Raw genomic sequence first — 19,917 nt, forward strand, 5'->3', positions numbered from 1 at the left:
AGGCCCCCAGTGGACTAAATGCTGGTGGTTTTCTGAGCAGTATAATTTCAGTGTTATAACCTGTGATAATATTACTGTTATAACAATAATGAATTTCCCATTAATATCAGACTGAATTGGATTAGGTGGCAGTCTTTGGTTGTGTTGGTATCACAAGTGTCACTCAGATGAGAGCCTCGTTGCTGCAGGCACCATGCAAACACACGCAAGGGACATTCCCTGCTCCCTAAGAGCATGTGCCCCCAGGACACTGCACGGCAAAACTGAGAGCATTCTCAAAGGGGACCTGAGAAATTTCTTTCACTACATTTCATTTGGTTGCTTCACCGGTTGCCTCATTTTGACTCTTTTGCCTCTCAAAGATAACAGCACATTCAAAATATGTCAATGAAAGGCGTAAGAGTTGCATGCCTGCATCACTCAAACTTAGCTGGGGAATGCACCGTATCACTTACTGATGAAGCAGACCTTGGAGTGAAGTGAAAACTCCAGCATGGAAACATAATGAGGTTACGCGTAAAGGAGCTCTGTTTGCAGAGCAGGATAGCAGCAGACAAAAATAACGAATCCTTAAATTACTTTGTCCCCACTTACCTCCTTGCAGAGGGATGCTGTTCCTGGTAGCTAAAAAGCATGCATCGTTCCCGTGCCTGAGAGGGGCATGTGGTTGCTAGGTGGCGATGCAGTTTTTAGATCATTATGTTACTATCCCAGAGGGCTGCAAATAATCTGTGCACAAGAGCTGCTCATTAACTGGTAGTCCATGAAGCTTCAAAGAGTGTCTGTATGATGGAAGTCCTTCTCCCTTGATCTTTCTCCAACTCATGCTTCTGAATTCTTAAAAACACTTAGGAGGGTATTTTAAGTGCTGTAGTACATGAAACTGCTTCTGGTATTATTTGACCTACACAAGTTGCCCTACAGTGTATTCAGGACATGGAGAATTACTCAGCAGAGACAGCAGGCATTATGAATCCCTGTTCTTCCTCTGGTACCTGCAGGGACCATCTAAAGCTCTACAGGAGTATTTCATATCAAGATCCAGTGAATGATAGCATCTAACAGATGCTTCATTCTTTGACAACCTTAGCTGAAGCAGACCAGAAGCATCAGATATTTGCATTTGACCAGCAGATCAGAAACTAGGTAGCTCAAAGAATCACCCAGCTCATACGCCTCGTAGTTCTGAATCAAGAACAAAGTGGATCTTCTGAACACATTTTGCAGGACAAATATTAGCGCTCGCCTCAGTGTAAAAAACCCAGAAAATAACCAAGAAGTGAAATTGTGAGCCACATCTGGCCCACACCACCACATTATCAAAACTCAACATGAACGATGACTCTTTAATGCAATGAAGACTAATACTTAAGGGAACAATCTTACGCTAAAACAGTCAGGGGGCTCGTGGGTTTTCAGGGCAAAGGTCCCATATATCCTACTAGAACTCTCAGTCAAACTTCCCTGTCCAGCTCAAAGATGTATATGCTTGATGACTGTCAATCTGACTTTGGGTTTTAAAATCAGGCTGAGGAATGCAACTGCATTTAAGGACTGAAATCCTGTCTTTCAGAACAAAGCAGAGATGTCTGGTAAAATCTCAAGATGCTGTAAGAAATAATTAGGTGGCAGTAGGACAATCAGATCAGCTCTGTAGCTGACTTAAAGTTTGGAAAATGGGAGAAAGGTTAAGATCTGTGGTCTGACTGGCTTCCAAATAAACTACATCAGCAGCTCCTATTACATGAAATGTACCTACAATATTAGGTTTCATACAGTTCCCTTATACCCAAACCACTATTTTCAGGAGTGATTATACATTTGGGAATACATATGGGGAAAATAAGACCATTATTGTGTAAAAAACAAACCTCCAACCTTTATTTTTCACAATACATTTCAAGTACATGCAGAATGTATTTACATCCCTCTTTAAGGCGAACAGAAACTGGGTTCTTATTCCTGAGTTGCTTAGCACCAGTAGAAATAGCAAATAAAAACTTAGGAAATGCTGTCTCTCCCTTTGAAGCAGCAGCTGCCTCCTATGCAAAATATTTCTGCTTTCACCTTGCATTTCTTTTAATGAGCTATTTATACTAATAATCTCTATTGCTGTTTGGAGCCATTTCTGCAGATTTCAATCTCTTAGCAGAAACATCTTGCCAAGATGTGACAAACTTTCCACGTTTGTTATTTCACCTTACAGACTGCTGACTAGACAGCACAGCAGTACTTCTGTCTTTGCTGGCACATGCATCAAGGTCTTCTCTTCAGTTTTTTTAAGAGTTCTGTATTCCCCCAATATCTAGAAAAAACTAACATTATCTTCTTATGTCTTTCTGATGTGGGCCAGCTGCTTCTCCAATACTATGTCAAGATTAAGAGAGGGAAATGTTCACCTCAGCCAATGGAGGTTTTTAGGGCTTGACTTCACTAAAGCTAAAGCTGGGGGAAGTAAAAATGCCCATTGAAGTGCTGGCATTTACAAAGAAAATGCAAACCAGTTTTTCAATGAAGAAACATGCTCCCTTGAAGTGTAACATTTGAGCCATTTGCATTATCTCAAGACTTTAGACATTTGCTAGAATTTAGGATGTTGAATTTCCATTTAAAATACAGAGGGAGCATTTTCAAAGAAGTTTGTGACATCTTCCATTGCCCTTGACTGCCTCTATCAAAACCACCAATTCCAACAGGCACTTTTCTCCCATGACTTTTAAGAGGACCACAGGGCATGATCCTAAAGAGAAAACATCTATTCAATAAAAAATAAAGTTCCAGTTCCTATTCAACATAGAAGTGTAGTCCAAGCAAAAAGTCAATAGTGCAGAATGGGGTATGACTCTTAAGTGTGCCTTCTTCAGTAACTTCTAGTGTGGAAAAATGTTTTGTTTCAAATTACATTATCTGCTTTTTTTGCATGCATTCCTGAAACTATAGTTTTTAATGACTTGTCAAATACATCAATAATTAAAGGTTTCTTTTACCATTTAGTCTGTCTAGGTGCCCATCTCAGCTAATCAATGCCTATCACAATTTTTAAACAAATGCCAATATTTACAGGTGTTTAACTTAAACATTCATTAAAAGAAACAGAACAACTGTGCCTTGATTAAACTTCTGGTTTAAATTGGTTATTAAAGCAAAAAACCCCAAGTAATTTCTTACTTCTTTTTCAGTTATTACCTGCTAAGATCAAATGTCTTTCTTCACAAGTGTTTCACTCAGTAGCCACACATAACAGCATATTGCATTGGGAATAATCCACATTCAAACAGTCAACTGTAAAGAGATTACCTTTAACAAGGACAAGCAGTCTCACAGAGAAATTCTTCACCAAAAGTTTGCCAATTTCTTCTTCCTACCTCTGAGAGATTATTACAAACTAAGCACCTAGGAAAATACAATAAATGAACCCAGACAGTAAGAGGAACTCACGAAGTGTCTAACCAATATCCATCAGGAAGCTGACTCCCTCTGGTAAGGCACCTCCCAACAGAAGGTCTGAGGGTTTCCCCCCAGGTAAGACGAGTTCAAAAGGCTAAAAAAAGGAACAGCTGTTACTCTGCACCTGGCAACACCACCTCTATACACTGTGAACAAATCAGTTTGCTGCAGGTATTCCCAATGAACAGCTGCAGCGTAGCATTTTTATCCTCACTTTATTTTCTATAATGTGACCCGCATGCAGCTTTATTTCTAAAATCAGCACCGCTGATTCTATAACCAGTACGTCCTCTGAGAAGATGTACTTTTCAGTGATCATTTCAATACTAAGATGCCAGAGAGATTACAAAATTTTAGAAAGTCTTAAGAATTTCTCCCTGGAAATCCTTGATCCCTAGTCTATTACACAAAGAGACTGCACTGTATTCAGAGGAAAATATTATACCCCTTGACAGCGATTGTTTGTCTAGAGACTGTTCATCTCGTGCATTTGTCAAATCTTGTCCTGCTACGCTGGTTACTTTGAAAAAATCTAGGACATCGACACTTCTCTGCTTCTTGCCTCTTGCCCAGCTCTGTCAGAAATGGCTGGAGCTCAGATTCTCCTCCACTCACAAAGGACAGGGGACATAGGCATTTATTCGGGCTGTGTCTCTGCTGCACTAGCTGAGGTAGCAGAAGCTGATTAGCCTCCCCGGGCATCTTACCAAGGTGAAATATTCCAGAGGAAGTCACACGAATACTTCCTGCATTCAAGACAGTTCAATGGCCTTGGAGAGCAGTCATGGCACATCTCTGACATGCTTTGTGTCTCAGCTTGCTTAGGGTGGTAACTTGTACTCTTCTGATCTCTGATTTGAAGAATTAGTCCTACCTGCTCTTTTGAGGATGGCACCAGGTTATCACAGTCTGAATCTTTTCGTGCAGAAGGAAGAACTTGTAGGCAAGAATAAGTTTCTGGACAGTTTTGAAATGCTACTTCCAAAGGCACCAACTTCCACACGCAGAGTAAAAGACATTGTTCGTTCTTGCAGTGCAGATGAAACAGATTACATCCAGTTTATTTATAAAAGTTTTATACACCTGAAATATCACAAACATTTACAACTTTCCTGCTTTCTTTTGAGTTCTGAAAAGACCGAGGCATACAATTACACTGCTGTCTCCTTTGACTCCGATGTCTGTGGTGGCTTGAAGTTCAGTATCTCTTTATACGTAATGCCTGGAAAACAACAGAATAAACATAGCGTTGCTGGTCTAATCAGAAAAGGAGCTGCACAGACACGAGCTAGGTGCGACCCACAGCATGGTTAGGCTCTGATCTAGGTCAGGAAGAGAGAGAAAGAGCACAAAAAGTAAGGGAATCAAGGATCGTTTTTTCACCATTTCAGATTTGAAGAAGTAGCCCAATACTGAAATGTTATAGGTGCTTTCAAAGGGATGCGAGCATTGACTTTACAGTATAGGGGGCAATAGCCTCAGAAAGAGCTACTGAGCACATCAGCTTTAAAAGTCAAGTCCTCACTTAAAAGCCAAAATACAAACCTCTGTCGTTAAATGAGATAGGTGTGTTTTCTCTCCCTGAGAGAACCTAACTTAAAATTAAGACCAGCAACCGTTGCAGTCCTATAGAGCCAACAGTTGAGGAATCTGTTCGCCTATCCCATCCACTGGAAGGAACATGTTACAGAAAGAAAAGGTTTCTTTCCTACATTGCAGAAGATGGGAGGACAGACACATGAAGAAGGAGAAGGAGGAGAAGGAGGAGAAGGAGGAGAAGGAGGAGAAGGAAGAAGAGCCTCTGTCAGGAAGCAGCGAAGAAACCTTTGGGGATCATTCCAGGAGGACTTGATAGGAGGAACACTGCCTTATTAATAGTGTTTCTCTATCTTAATGCTGTCTACTTACTCTGTTCCATCAAAAGCAGAGAAAGTAATTTGTAAAGGGGAATATTCCTATTTCTGGATGGCCTTTCTATCTGGTCGTTTTTTAAAACATCACAAAACTAAACTCACGCTTCCACTCATCCAGCGGAAGATCCATGTTATCAAATGTGTCGTCATATTTCTCAGCTTCAATTTCTTCCTCAGGATCGTGAATTGGTTCAAAGTAAGGATGCATCAAAGCCTCAGCTGCTGTGACTCGCTTCTCTGCATCCAGCACCAGCATCTTCTCCAAAAGGTTTACAGCTATTGAACAGAAAACAAACTGCACTCATGCCACTGATTCCAGCTTGTACACAATAATGTTGCTCTGGAGATATTTCAAATAAATACACAGAGTTATAAAGCAGAATCATTGGGTGTTCATTCTATAGCCAGTGGGGCCCCTCTGCATGACAAAATAGCGTTGTGAGCAAGCTGGGATGTGTACAAAGCCTGATGCAACGCAGAGATGCTCCCTTGCTTCTGTATGAAATACAGCTGCCACATCACCTCAGCTGATGACTTCTCTGCTCCAGCACCGCTGTGCTTGGGGCTTTCCCAGATGTCTTTCACTGCTGCCATCACTGTGTAGTGGTTCTAAGGTACATCACGACCTGACAGCCGCAGAATGAACAGGTGGGTGTAGAGCTAATGAGAATTGCTCTGTGTGACCAAATCCAAGCCCAAGTACACTCTGAAGTTTGCTAAGACAAGACAGTTGTCCATGCTCAGAATCTCAGCACTGACTTTATCTGCTATGTGTTTTTGACCTCAGCCAAAACAATCCATAAAAATCTTGTATGTTCCTCTCCAGTGGATTTTGATCAGGTCCACTGTTAGACTGTCAAAATGGGCTAGTGTAAACACATAAGATGAATGATTTGTTTATTCTCTGTTTTTCTATCCTGAAAGAATGTTCCTGGGTTGGGTGGAGCAGCTGAAAGGAAGAGGAGGCAGCAGCGCGGGACAGGATGCTGCAACTCCTGCTTGCCACATCGTGGATTCTCTCCAACCCTCTCTCCCAGACCATAAGCTGTTGTTCTCTACATAAGGAGCAGCCAGATGGCCACAGAGGTGATAGGAAGAAACGTACTGAAAACTAAATGGAAATGTGGTTTGCTGTAGCTGAGAAGGTCAGGGTAAGAGCTGCTTATTAATCATGTTTACTTCTACTGCATCTGAACATGTAATTTTAACTTCTTAAATTGAGAAGATTCAATTATCCTAATTTATATTCTAATAAAACTGGCTTTGTGAGAGTCCAGATCATTGGGGAATAGATAAGGCTTGGGCAGAGCCATCTCAGAGCTCTGTCTGCCTCGGGTCATGTCACAGTTATGCACACTTGGTATGCTCTTCTGGCTGTTTATATCTATCAAATCCAAGCCAGTGCTTCTCAGGAATGCACAGATGTTTCTCAGGATGTATTCATTCCATGACTAAAACGTCAGCTTTCTATTTGCTTGCATTTCTACTGTAGATGAGATTGAGTTTTCAGAATTATATTTCAAATATAATACCCAGAAAAATTTATTACATATGTTTAATTTCCCAGGGCTCTTGAGAAAGCTGCTTCAATAAAACCATTAAGCAGATGCTGGATCGGAGCCTACAACACAAAATACTTCCTTTTCAACTCTTCTAAGAAACATCTGATTCCTGGCAGGGTCTAAACTTGGCAAAGTTCAGCCACTACAATCAAAGTTATGAATTATGGAAAGCAAGAGATAGAAAAGCACGAGAACCATCACATAACCTATCACATGACTGATACTGCTGCTGCCTCCAATGCAAACATGAGAACAAGACACAAACTGTCTTACCCAAAGGATTCGCATACTTCAAGATGGATGCAAAATCTTTTTTCTGGACTTTTGGGAGGCTTCTGATATAATTTTTTGCCTTAAAAGAAACATGAATATTAAATTAGACTTTTGCCGCATTTGTAATGTGACATTACCTATATGCTTAATAGGTAACTCACCAATGCTTTGATAGCACATTATACAAATGGAGGGGTTTTTGGGTCATAAACCCTGATTATATTCACCTTCTTGTTTAAAGGAACTTTCTTTTTTTTAAATTAAGCCTTAAAACTGTGATTAAGAAATGATAATGTAAAGCTTTTATTATTAGTGCTCAATATTTAATATATTAATTAGAATAAATATGTATACATCATTTGAAAGGATATCATAGTGAGTTTACAGGAATCTCTAGAAGTGAACCTTATACAGTAATTCATTAGTATTTAAATTGTATAGTTAGTCTAATGATTAATTTTAGTTTTTTTTATAGTAGGGGCTTAAGGATTCTAGAAGGACAGGACAGGAAGAATAGGAAAGACAAAGTCAGTGACATCTGCAGAACAATTGGGTTTTCTGAATAGGTTCATGTTTGCAGTATGTTTCCAATAAAGGTACTAATGCATCAGCTCAACTATTTATATGGTACACACTGGAAACTTTGAAGTATTTAAATATATAGATTTTTCAAGTCCTGATCATTTTCTGCGCCCCCTTAATCTCCAGGAGCTATTCTGGGTGTGCAAAGCACTTCAAGACAGAGATGTACCATCAGGGGTCATTTCAGTAGTCAATACATATTATCTCAGCCAGTCTAAGGACTGAGCATGGCTTAAGTAAAATTAAGACATGTAAAACCAACTGACAAAGCAGAATACTCACATCTTGACTCTGCAGTTTTTGAACAAAATCTTGAGTTGGTGTACCCGTTATTTTCATTATTTCTGTGAGCTGGTCCAGATCTGAATACCAGAAATAAGGAACAAAGTCTTTCACCATGAAACTAAACACCTTGCAAAAATTGTGAGTTTCTTCGCTATTGGAGAGTAAAGTAAAATCACAGTGCAACGACTGAACAGAAGATTTACAAAGCATGAGATGAAAGTTTTCCGTTTTTCTTGCAAAAGGCAAAGACACTGAAAGCACCTGAAATAAAATATCCTATAACTTGGGAACACATAATTGAATCATCTCCAAACTCCTCTAATATCATCAGGCCTCCTCTTATTTTTGGTCAAAATCAGTCCAAAAGCATTGGAGTATCTGAACAATCAACACACAGACTACATGCATCGCCCTGGTCTATCCAATACTTCCGTGATGTACAGGCAGGAAAAGTCACAGGGAACACCAGGTGGTACGATGAACAGAACACAAATGAGAGGAAACCAGTCTGTGTTAGTTCTTCTCCACATTGAGAAACTTCAAGAGGAAAAAAATTAATCCCTCTCCTCCTCATTTCCCACATGCTTAGCTCGATTCTAGATGCTGAGATGTTGGGAGACATCGGGGTAAGGCATCCCTAGTTTTCTGTGTCCTAAACCAGCACAGATTAATCAGCAACAATATTAGCTGTTTCAAAGAAGAAACACCGTATTTACAGGAGGCTAATGCTGCAGAGAACAGCTTTATGACTCATTTGCTACTCTGGTAAGAGCAGCAGATGAAAAGCTAGAAGCTAGATCAGAGCTCAGGGCACATGAAGATTCCACCAACCTCTGCAGAAAAAGGCAATAGTGAGTAATGCTGATGAAATAAGTAAAGAAATAAAATCCCACACCAAGTTTGCAGGATAACCTATTCATAATACGAAAACAAAAATCCCTTAAGTTAGCTGTTTTCTTATTCACCTACCCACAGTTGAACCCACGGCTGCATTTCCCTGCCAATAGGTAGTACTGATTCATACACTCAAAGGCCAGCAAGGACTATTATGCTGGGGTCATTTCGTTCGTAATGCAGGACGCAGAAATTCAGTCAATAGTTCTGAAATCTCCAAAACCCAGTATGACTAAAATACTAGCTTTTCCACTCTTAGATTTACAGTGCAACTTGAAAACTATGACTCATTCATTTCCTTATTTATGTACCAGAATGCTTAAGGTTATCATTAGTTGAGAAATGCTGTTAGTCAACGGCTGTTCTTTGGCAGGCATTTTAGTATTTTCTTGTTAAGAACTATTGTGTACTTACAATCTGCTGAAATAATTTTATGTATTTTACTTTTTTTTGGTGAATGCAATCTTCCTTTTTTGTGTTTTTCGTCACAAAACAAGAATAATACGATCCATGCAACGAAGTCCTACTCTTACATGTAAGGACTTAAATACAAATATAACTAAAATTAAACAATTGGGATTCTGTGATTCTGTAAACAAGTATTTGCAGATAAGCAATTTATTGACTGGAACTCCACAAGGGGAAAAGCAGTGCAAAATGATTAGGCTGAGCTGTCAAACATACAAACATTTTTTTCTGGAAACAGAAAAAAAAGTAAGAAATTCTTGCTGTCTTCTATCAACACCATCCTCTATTAACTATCACAACTACTACTGCCATTGAAGTATCACTTGAGGTTGAAGTATGGCTTAATCTTAACTATTTTCTTAATTCCTCAGCAATGAAATTATAGCACTAGATGTTTTCTGTATATCTAAAACATTTTACTAGATGTTACTTACATAACATTTTTTGGTAAAAGTCTCAAAAAGCATGAAATGGACTAGCATGTGCACGTAAGTCCATAAACTACAGCAGAATCTTCTGTGCGTGTTCTGGAGTTGTGGAATCTATTACTAAAAAAATCAAAATAGGTCTTTTCTATCATCACAGAACCTATGACCTGATGATTTGAGACGTGATTCAAAGATCACCTCTCTTTCTCTATTGAAAAAGTTCAGTAATACAAGTTTTAATTTGCAGATGTGCAAAAGTGGTACAGATATCAAATAACCAATTAATGAGAAAGGTGCAAGCCATTTTACTATTCATTTCAATTTATGCTCATCCGTTTTTGAACAGACCTACTGTATCACATAAGAACCTCTCATCATCTTCTTACGTGTCATAAATTCACTGAAGGATACGATCATTTCCTTTGAACAGAGGCCTCCCTGTTATCATCTCAGCCATTATACAGCCCACAGACCAGATGTCAACTGAAAAAAAGACCAATAGTCACATTGAATTGCTGAATACCTGTCCATTTAAATATACATAAAGTTTAATTTAAAGCATATTTTAAAGAAGTGTAAAATTTGCCTTTATAGCCTGTTATTACAAAACAAATGAGTGCCTTGCCAAGTATGATGAACAGTATAGGTAAAACTACCAGCCTTTCTAATTAGCAAACTGGAGATAATCTGATAATATGCAGAATCAGTTTCTCAGCAACACGCAGGTGCACGTGGGAAGTAAATTTTCAATGCTTTCAAAAACTTCCATAGTTAGCCTAGCATTACTTGAATTCCCTCCTTCTGCCATGTTCCCCTGTCTGTTGGAGTTACAATCAGCACATCTTTGCAGGCAGATGACAATCGGTGCAGAACACAAGAACATAGACCAGACTGTCACATCTGTATACACTTATATCGCTTTTTTCCAACCACCTTGGCACTTTCTGTTACTCTCAGAAAATACACAAAAAAGCCCCCAAACTCACAACCACCAAACAATTGCCTGCAATTTATCTACAAGGAAGTTTTGCATAATTATATTATCATTTCCACCTCCAATTTCTCATTCGCTTCAGAAACAAAGACTTGCTTCTATATTGCCTGATTCAGTGAATGCTTCATCTCTGTTAAGACTTTTCTGAAGAGATGCTGACCTGTTTGCGTATAATGCATCCAGTTAAGTATGACTTCTGGGGCTCTGTACCACCTTGTAACCACGTAACCGGTCATCTCACTGTCTGTATGCCTCGCCAATCCAAAATCCAGAATCTGTAGGGGAAGCACAAAGAACATCCTGATCAGACAGCTAGTTATCTATTTCATACAGACTTCACAAATGCAGAAAATAAAAGAATCAGAGCATTCTGCAGAGACTGGTTTATTTTTGCATATTTTTCTCATTGAAGTGTCTTGTTCTTGTTTTAAAAATCAAGACAGAAGTAGCAAGGAGCTTTACATTTTTTTTTCCATGTTAGATACTTCTATAGCAACACTAAAAGCTATAAAGCCAGTAAAGAAAACAGTAAATTCTTCGATTATTGGTTAAAAAGATACTGGTCACATTCAATGCAAAAATTCCCTGGCAATGGAATGACTGTCGTATCTTCTTAGGGCTAAAAGAACAGCACCCATCTTAGATGGTATCCATTGCTCTGATAACCCAGGTGGCACAATTATTCACGAGTGTGTTCCTATAATATTCTGAAGTGAGGATGAATCATTATCTCTATTTTATGAGTTTTCATACAAGGGACAGCTTCCTCTAGGTCACATTGAAAATCTGCAAAAAGAGCAGGGAATTACCATTATTTAGTCCCACTGTGTTTTCCCCAACCTACTGTGTCAACTACAAAACAACCCTCTGTAAGAAACACAAGTTCAGTGCAATTTTTTTTAAAGGATTATGCACAATTCAGTTTATTTCTAAGATGCTCAGATACTTATCTCTAGATATAGCAATGTGTACAGCAGCAAGAATAAAAATTAATGTTACGGCCTGTTGTCAATTTCTACAAAATTGGCTAACGTAAAGGCACACCTGTATGGACCATTAAAAGGTGATGCCAAAGGGTGTGGCCAATAGCAAGGAAATTCCACTTCTGGAATGACAGTCAGTTCATAGTTTATCAGGAAGTTCGTGCTTCTAACAAGAAGGGGTCTTCGGTAAGAAAAGTCTATTCAAAATAAATCATCACCATCCACAAATACTTGAATGTGTAGCTTTGCATGGGCTAGTTGCCATGTGTATCAGGCTTCATATATATTGACAGGGCAGACATTTTTACTAGGAGCACCTGTGCATTACTATATCAAGAGTGATGTATTTGTAATGCTCTCACTGTAATTAAACATTTTAAAACATTTCAGGATAGTTTCATCATTCCTGGCACTAAGAGAAAGGAAAATTATATTTTCATTCATAGATCAAGAATATAAAATGCTATGGCTTATCTTTATTGCCATACTTGAAACAACATTTCCCTATCTTCCCCATAACTGCTGATCACCTACCAATTTAAAAACAGGAATAGGATGCCAAGGGAGAGATTCTTATTCTTACCATAAAATACAATGGATTACGGCCGAAGTTACCCCTCGGAACTTTGGGTACTGAAGATTTACTGGAATAAAAGTATTTGCAGTAACAAAATATACTTTTATATAGAGCTTTCAAATTTATTCTACACATACCACACACATTATGTCTTCCAAGTAACACAGGAGGTGGGGTGGAAGAAAAATGGAAGTTTTATGTAATAGGTCAAAAGCCACACGTGGTACCATCTATTCAGTCACAGCTTTTTAGGCCTTTTCCATATTAAGGCTTGTGACATTTGGAGTTGGAGATAAAATATAATTTGGGTTTGTATTTTCATAAAACCAGAAAACAACAGTGAAAATTTTTGTGCATTAACTTCAGGATTTCTTTTCATTTACATATGCATTAGGCTCAGGAACAAGTGTATCCTGTTAGTACTTAACGTGATACCTCTTCAACAACAATCTTCACATGAAACTATTATTCTCATACTCCAATCTTCAACTTTTCAGCTGGAATTTCGAAAGCAATTTTCAGAGCAAGTTTGAAAATCCTTTTTATAATGCAGGAATTATGAAAGAGAGAGCAAATTCCCTTCAGCTCCTCAAGGATAAGCTCTCCTTCTACTCAGCAACCTTAACTGTCCTAACTTGCTTCAGTAACTGTAATAAAAATAACTTGTAACTTCAAGACTGCAGAAAGGGCAGTGATTTCCCCTCAGGCACCCTTCACTGTCACTTTTCTGATTCCTATGTAGCAGTTGAGAGCATCAGATGAGGGAGCCAGAAAGCTCATTATGAAAAAGAAAACTGATTGCTTATTAATTAATTACCAATTCAAGGAACTGTTCCAACTTGCCTACAGCCTCATCGCCACCGGAGCTGATGCAAGGGAAGCTGCTGCATGCACGGACATGGGGGAAAAGGGTTGGACTATGCCTGGCAGCATGGTCCTGCGCCCGCATAAACTGGCTTTAAAAGCCCAGTCTCAGAGCAGGGTCACATCCTGCCCATTGCACCTGAACGCATGCACGCACGTGGGGGAAGTCAGTTCAACTCCTTCAGTGTAAGAGAGATCCCAGTTAAATCCTCGCCTTGATATTTTTTATGCACACTTCTCAATGTATTATAGTTTGCTTTCTGTTTATAGACTGGAGTTGCCTTCTGACAATCAGTATTTCCTAACTGCAAATTTGCACTTTTCTTGTGCATATCATATCAGAGTTATCGTACGACCAGGGACAGCATAATTTCACTCCGAGAGTCAAGAAACAAAAACTAAAGCTTAACGCTACATTTTGTCCTTGTCCTTTCACAAAATTGTGTTCTGATGTAGAATTATTTGCCTCAGTTTATCTAAAAGCTTAATAATGTCCAAGGTAACAGAAAAATAAGGAGATACAGTGGAGATACAGCGATCGTATCATGGAAGAATGTCCTAGACCTGGGCTGCATCTCAAAATGTAATTGCACAGTTGTGGGGGATTGGCGGGAAGAGAAACATGTACAACCGCTTTTTCTAGATTCTCCTTTTTTCCCCATCACCCTGGGACCCACTTACTGTTTGGCCACCTACAAGCCAGGAGGCCACAACAGCTTTTTGTGTTAGATAGGCAAATTCTGAAATGACAGGACCCTGAAATGTCAGGTCAGCCTCCAAAGAGCAAAAAATTGTATTACAACAGCTACATGCAAGAATATAATTTGTATGTTATATGCTAAAAAACATTTTTGCAGTTTTCTTTTATTTAACTAAGGAAGTGCTTCACAACCTTTGATCTTCTTCTGTATCTCCCAGCATGTAGAGTTAGACTTTTTATATTTATTCAAAGCTGAAATTTGCACGTAACTGAACTACTCCCATAAAGTCTTATGTCTCTTTTAGGGAGGAAACCTTGGCCATAAGATCTAAATGTACTTACATATCAGGACACAAAAGCCCCCATTCAAATTTACAGTTGTTTTGTGAGGATGTATAGGCCAGTCATGATTCAAGCATAGGATAGAAGATGTAGCTTGCTTTTGTAATTAACTGAAAAACTCTGACTAGCAGTTCAGATTGCTAGAGCTAAGAGAAGATATGAGACAAAAACAATTCTAAAAATTAATAATGGTCTATTAAAATACAAGAATAGAATTAACTGGGGACTGGAAGCAGTCTCTACACTCAAGAAAATAAACTATATTCCTAACATAAGCAGTGTTGAGTACTACATAATTCCACTTCATTATAAATAATTAGCTTTTTTATAACAAAGTCATTCTACACAGCCAAACAGATGCATTTTTGCTAGGTCAGGGTACATTGCATAATTATTTTTGAAGTACAAATACTATCCACTCTAACTGGCTTTGGAAAATTTCCAATACATGTAAGACTGCTATCAAAACTGGTCAGATTCAGTATTTCAGTTCAATGACTTAGAAGGAGGCTTGAGGTGACAAACATTGTGCAGGAGAAGATGGACTCTACTGAGAACACTTCCAAGGACGTTCCAAGGCAACATCTACACTTCAGGATAGATGCTTTCCACAACGGGTGCTATGCTACAGCTCCAACCTCCCAGAGTGCCTGCCAGCTAAGCGCAGTTTCCATACTGAGAAGAGGTGTGGGTGTGGACCGTCCTCCGACTCATCTTTCGAGGGAAGCCCCGATGGGTAGGGCGAAGGGAGTCACGGTACACGCCAGTATTTTCCCCAATCCAGAGAAGCAGCAACCAGGTAATATAAGAAATGCCATAAAGTGCAACTGTCTGCAGCGTAGCAACAGAGACAGCTAATAGCTGAACTACAGGAGGCTGAATTAGGAATTGTCTCCCTTTAATGATTTTTTTCCCTCACTACTTCAATTAAGAGCAAAAATCAGGCAGAACTGATATATTCCTGCTATGAAATACACTGTAGTCTACATGCAATTAATGCTACTGCTGGTTTTAACAGTGCAGAAGGAATCACTTTCAAATAAATAAGACGTTCTTATTTGTGGTGAGCAGTACGTGATTCCTCTCATGCTTATCCGAAGTGATTAGCTGCAACATATCATAAAAACAGTTCTCCATTACAGCTCTTACCCGACTGTAACCATGACATGATCTTTTCTTGAGAAGTATTTTTAGTTGAGCGACTGCATAAAAATATACCAGTATTCATTGCAACATACACATCGCACAGGAAACGGCTGACTATTTCCACCACGCGCACGCGCTTGGCGTGGGCACACAGCTGTGGCGTGGACGGCTCTGTCAAGGGCAAACCCGCAGAAGCAGCTTCAGGTCTTACACTGCCCTTCACCCAGCTGGAGGGACCAAGGTCACCAACCACTCCAATGATGCCATGAATATAGTAACCTGGGACACTGACTGCCTCCCAGAAATCCTCCCCTACATGTTGGAGTCAACCCTCATTTCCCCTGTTAGCACTGGGTACCAGCTTCCCAGAGCGTCCTATCTGGACTGGATGTTTTCAGCTGGGACATCCTGGGCAACGTTTCTAGCTTGAGGTGCAGCCACTTCTTGTGCTTGGCTCTAGAATGATCTCAGAAATTGATCATCGCCTCTGCCATTTGTCTGTCAAGGACATACGAATAGGAGGTGAAAAGATTCTCACTATTCAGGGCTTTATTTCTTAAATAAATATTTAATTATTCTTGTGGCGACTGAAGACAGACAAATAGGAAAATACTTATAAGGAGCAGTCTCTTGTAATTTTTTTCAAGATTGTTACCACTGCCCATCTAATCCTCTTCCCTTCCCTTTTCCAGCATTCCCCTATTTCTCCATGACTCCTCAAAGCCCGGGGGCTGAAAGCCTGGCCCATCACTGAAACCAGCCAGCACGTCTATTGCACCCGTTGTCTTCTGCGGTGTATTTCTAATACATCTAACGGTTTTTTCAAATAAATATATCCTACCTTCAATTCACAGTCTTCGTTTACTGCCAAGTTTCCAGGCTTTAGATCCTGTAATCAGATTTGAAATAGACATTATTATTTATTTTACAGCAAGCACAATAAAGCACGCTTTCTTTCTTTCTTTCATTTCGGTTTAATGGTTTTCATACAATTACTTAGAACAGCAACAGGTAAAACAACGTCATAAATCTAAATTAGAAAATTAAATATAACAAATAGCAGAAACAAAGACACAAACTTGAATATGTGTGGCTTTTTTCCAGTATGTTTCCCCCCCAGACAAATCAGCTTTTTTTCTGCTAGAAGTCAGGAAAATATTTGCCAGTGAAGAAACTCACTCATCTTACTGTGAGTGGGGTTTGGACATAAATTTGTTGCATTTTACAATAACATCACAAAATTAAGGATTCACATATATATTTCTGGACTGTACACATTGCATATCAAAATATACTTTAAAAAGGTTCCATACCCTGATATACCTAGAAGGAGTACTGAAGGAATCAAACAAGATTTTACATAAAAGACTATGCTCTCTTCTGTGGGAAAATCAATTTCCTAACGAAGTCAATTGAATGGAGACTGCAGCATGAAAAAAAATTCCCTTAAGCCTCTTTAGCTCCTGTAGAGACTTCTTAATGATCTTCAGAATTTGTACTTCTAAGTTTAGCAGCAAAGAGAAGAGTACTGGCAACGACTACGACGACTTTGCAACATCAGTGACTTTTAGACATTCACAATTAGAAAGAAAAAAATCAGATGTAAGTTTTCCTTCCGCTTTTGCAAACCTTTGTTTGTCACTTTAGCACAAGACATTTAGAGAAATCTTCTCTCTGAACTTTTTAAAAGGCATCCAGCTGTTTTATACGAATATGTTTTAAAATCAGAGGGGCCTTGGAGAGAAATAAATTGACGCAAAGAACTGTAATGAAGCTAAGAAGCTCAAGAACCATCAGGAGGGAGCTTAGAAGAAGTCTAAGCAACTGTAAATTTAGACCATGATCACAGCAGTTGTAGAAATAAAAATATCAATTTATTACATTATTTTGGCAGTTTGCGTAGTTTCCATGTCCAGCTTAAAGCTACTATACAATGTGCACTTTCTGTGGTACTCCTGATATTTTATTACAAATGGCCAGTTTCTACTGTTCTGATGCAGTTTTTGGGGAAGTCATGCTGCTTGGTACCGCAAGGGCATCATTCAGAACTCCTTCTTCACAGTGTAAATGTGATTTTAAGCGGACTTTAGACACAGCAGGGATTCAAAAAGAATCAGATGCTTGATTTCTCTCAGAAAAAATTGAGGTTTTCAAGGCTCTAAAATTTTGGACTATTTTTTCAGTTTCTATGCTTTAATTGCCCCCCCAACTTTGAACATTAACGTGATGTTTAAACAACATTTAAAAATTGTTTTTAAAAGTTTAATCTTAATTTTAAAAAAAGCCAAAAAACCCTCTTATCCATCTCAGTTTAGACACTGTTTGCTCTTGTGAGGACTTACAACTCAACTTCACAAAGTAATTTAAGAAATCCAAATCCAAGCTGTATTCAGCACAACTTGAGTGCCCAACTTACACTGATGTAGCCATACCACCTTTTGTTCCTATTGAACAAGAAGCCAAAGGCATCATCAAACACTATAAATAGAGACAATATAAAGAGAAGTTCAGGCATATTTATGAGCATGCTTATACACAAACACCACTCGCTTTATCAGAATATAAACATCTGTTACATTGGTTCCACTTACCCTGTGAATTATGCCTGATGAGTGAATATACTGTAAAAAGAGAAAGTATTTTTCAGTTAATGAGGTCCTGACTTTAGGGAGTTGCCTGGGGCAGGGGAGAAAGTACTTTTTCGTGGTGCTAAAGTAATCTGAAATTAGAAAATGTTTATTTATTGCACAGAAGATTTTTTTAGCTATGTTTTTAACGTTCAGATAATTAAACTAGCATTTTGCCCTGAAATGAGAAACCAGTAAATCAGTTTGAGTACTGCAACAGATCATACAGTTTTTTCTAATTCTTCCCATACAAAAAATCCTGTTTCCAGTTAATTTTTGGCATTGCTATATATATATATATATATATATGTATGAAAATAAATCTTACTATTTTACATATCAGAAATGCTTTCTTGCAATAGACATCTGCTCTGTGCCATCATAGTTTAGATTCATATGCTCCAGCAGTACTGAGTTTTTAGAAATCATTTAAGATCAGGATGAAGGCCAGTCAAGGTCTTAGTTGAGAAGTCTTGCCACATGCTTCAATACTTCCTCAATGAAACATCGAGAAGCCATGTTACAAGACACTTTCCTTTACCCAAACATTTTCATCGCCCTTCCAGTGACCTATTTAAGGGCTCTCAAAAGTCAAACCAACAAACTGGACACCTAGGACTAGTTCTTTTGGGAAGACACCAGACCAAATACAGATGTCTGTCACCAAATGCTCCCCACTGAGGTACATGGTTCCTCTCTCCAGCTGAATGATGCCCTAGAAGCAAGCCACTATTTTCATCACAGACAATAAAGGGAGCCTCTAGTCACTAGTTCAGACAGAGGCATCTCTTCTTGCAAGGACTGAAATGCAGAAAGTTGTCCTGAACTGAGGACATGCTTTCCAAGAGCAGCCTGAGACGTGCTACTGCTGTTCACTTCAGGTGCGGGGATCTGATCTGAAAACCCCACAGACCATACTACTGATGGCAGCTCATACTACTGACACTAAGCAACAATAACGGCTGTTTAAAAAGTCCCCAGAAAAGACGGATGAGATGCGAATCCCACCAGCCTCAGCTGGAGAGTTTTCATTTTATTCCACCCTGAAGAATGGGACGATAACCGGGAAAAGAGTTACTGGAAACCAGCTGTCAGAGCCAGGAAAGACCAACCAGGGACAGTCAGGTGGTCTCACCGAAGCACTGAACTTTGCAGGGTAACTGCCAACCAGCCATAGCCCCAGCAACTGTTGTCTTCTTCCCCAGCAGCCACGAAGATGAGCAATTAACCTTGTAAATGCAACAGTCCCTCTGCAAAGGGATCCTCATATCTACCTGATGAGGGGATCAGGGAAAAGAAAGCAAAACTACAGATCAAAGCCAACTTCCTTGGACAGATCCAATGAGCACTTCAGACTTAGGCTTCTGAACTTAAACAAAACCCATACAACCTAAGCAGCACCAGACCTGGATTTAAGGCACCAAATTTTTAAAGCAGTGACTGAACAAAAATAAAATCTCTGACATTTACTTTTTCCTCTCTTACACCTGACACAGTGCTCCAGATGTGGTCTCGTAGGTTCTGAAAAGAGGGAAAAAATTCACTTCTCTTAACCTCACGGCTAAAACTTCACCAATCCAGCCCAGATTATGGTAGGGCTTCGCTGCCGCACGGGCACACTGCTGACTGCTGTGCCCAAGTCCATGCAGGACTTGGCATTTGTGGTAGACCAGTTCCTGCTGTGTATTACTTGCAGATGAGGTAAGGTTTAACATCACCCATAGGAATTGCCAAAGCACTTCACAGGATTTCCTGGGGCAGACACACGGGGTTGAGGGCACAGGGCTGTTCCCCAGAACGTAGGCTGTAAAACCGCTATAGCAAACGCAGAA

The 19,917-nt window shown here is 39.3% G+C and overlaps 1 protein-coding gene across 1 annotated transcript in view; it reads right to left on the bottom strand.

Annotated features, from left to right (window-relative positions):
- Nucleotides 1-1,858: 1,858 nt before the first annotated feature.
- Nucleotides 1,859-19,917, bottom strand: part of MAPK12 (mitogen-activated protein kinase 12) — a 40,760-nt gene continuing 22,701 nt past the window's right edge. Inside the window, exons 5-12 of the mRNA XM_075146608.1 lie at nt 18,050-18,079; nt 16,300-16,347; nt 11,007-11,121; nt 10,264-10,335; nt 8,060-8,139; nt 7,196-7,274; nt 5,463-5,636; nt 1,859-4,669 (exon numbers count right to left, since the gene is read on the bottom strand). Of these exons, the coding sequence (XP_075002709.1) occupies nt 4,599-4,669; nt 5,463-5,636; nt 7,196-7,274; nt 8,060-8,139; nt 10,264-10,335; nt 11,007-11,121; nt 16,300-16,347; nt 18,050-18,079 (669 nt within the window). The 3' untranslated portion in view covers nt 1,859-4,598. The remainder of the gene's footprint in view (nt 4,670-5,462; nt 5,637-7,195; nt 7,275-8,059; nt 8,140-10,263; nt 10,336-11,006; nt 11,122-16,299; nt 16,348-18,049; nt 18,080-19,917) is intronic.

This window comes from Calonectris borealis, chromosome 1, assembly GCF_964195595.1.
Source record: "Calonectris borealis chromosome 1, bCalBor7.hap1.2, whole genome shotgun sequence".
Classification (NCBI taxonomy): Eukaryota; Metazoa; Chordata; class Aves; order Procellariiformes; family Procellariidae; genus Calonectris; species Calonectris borealis.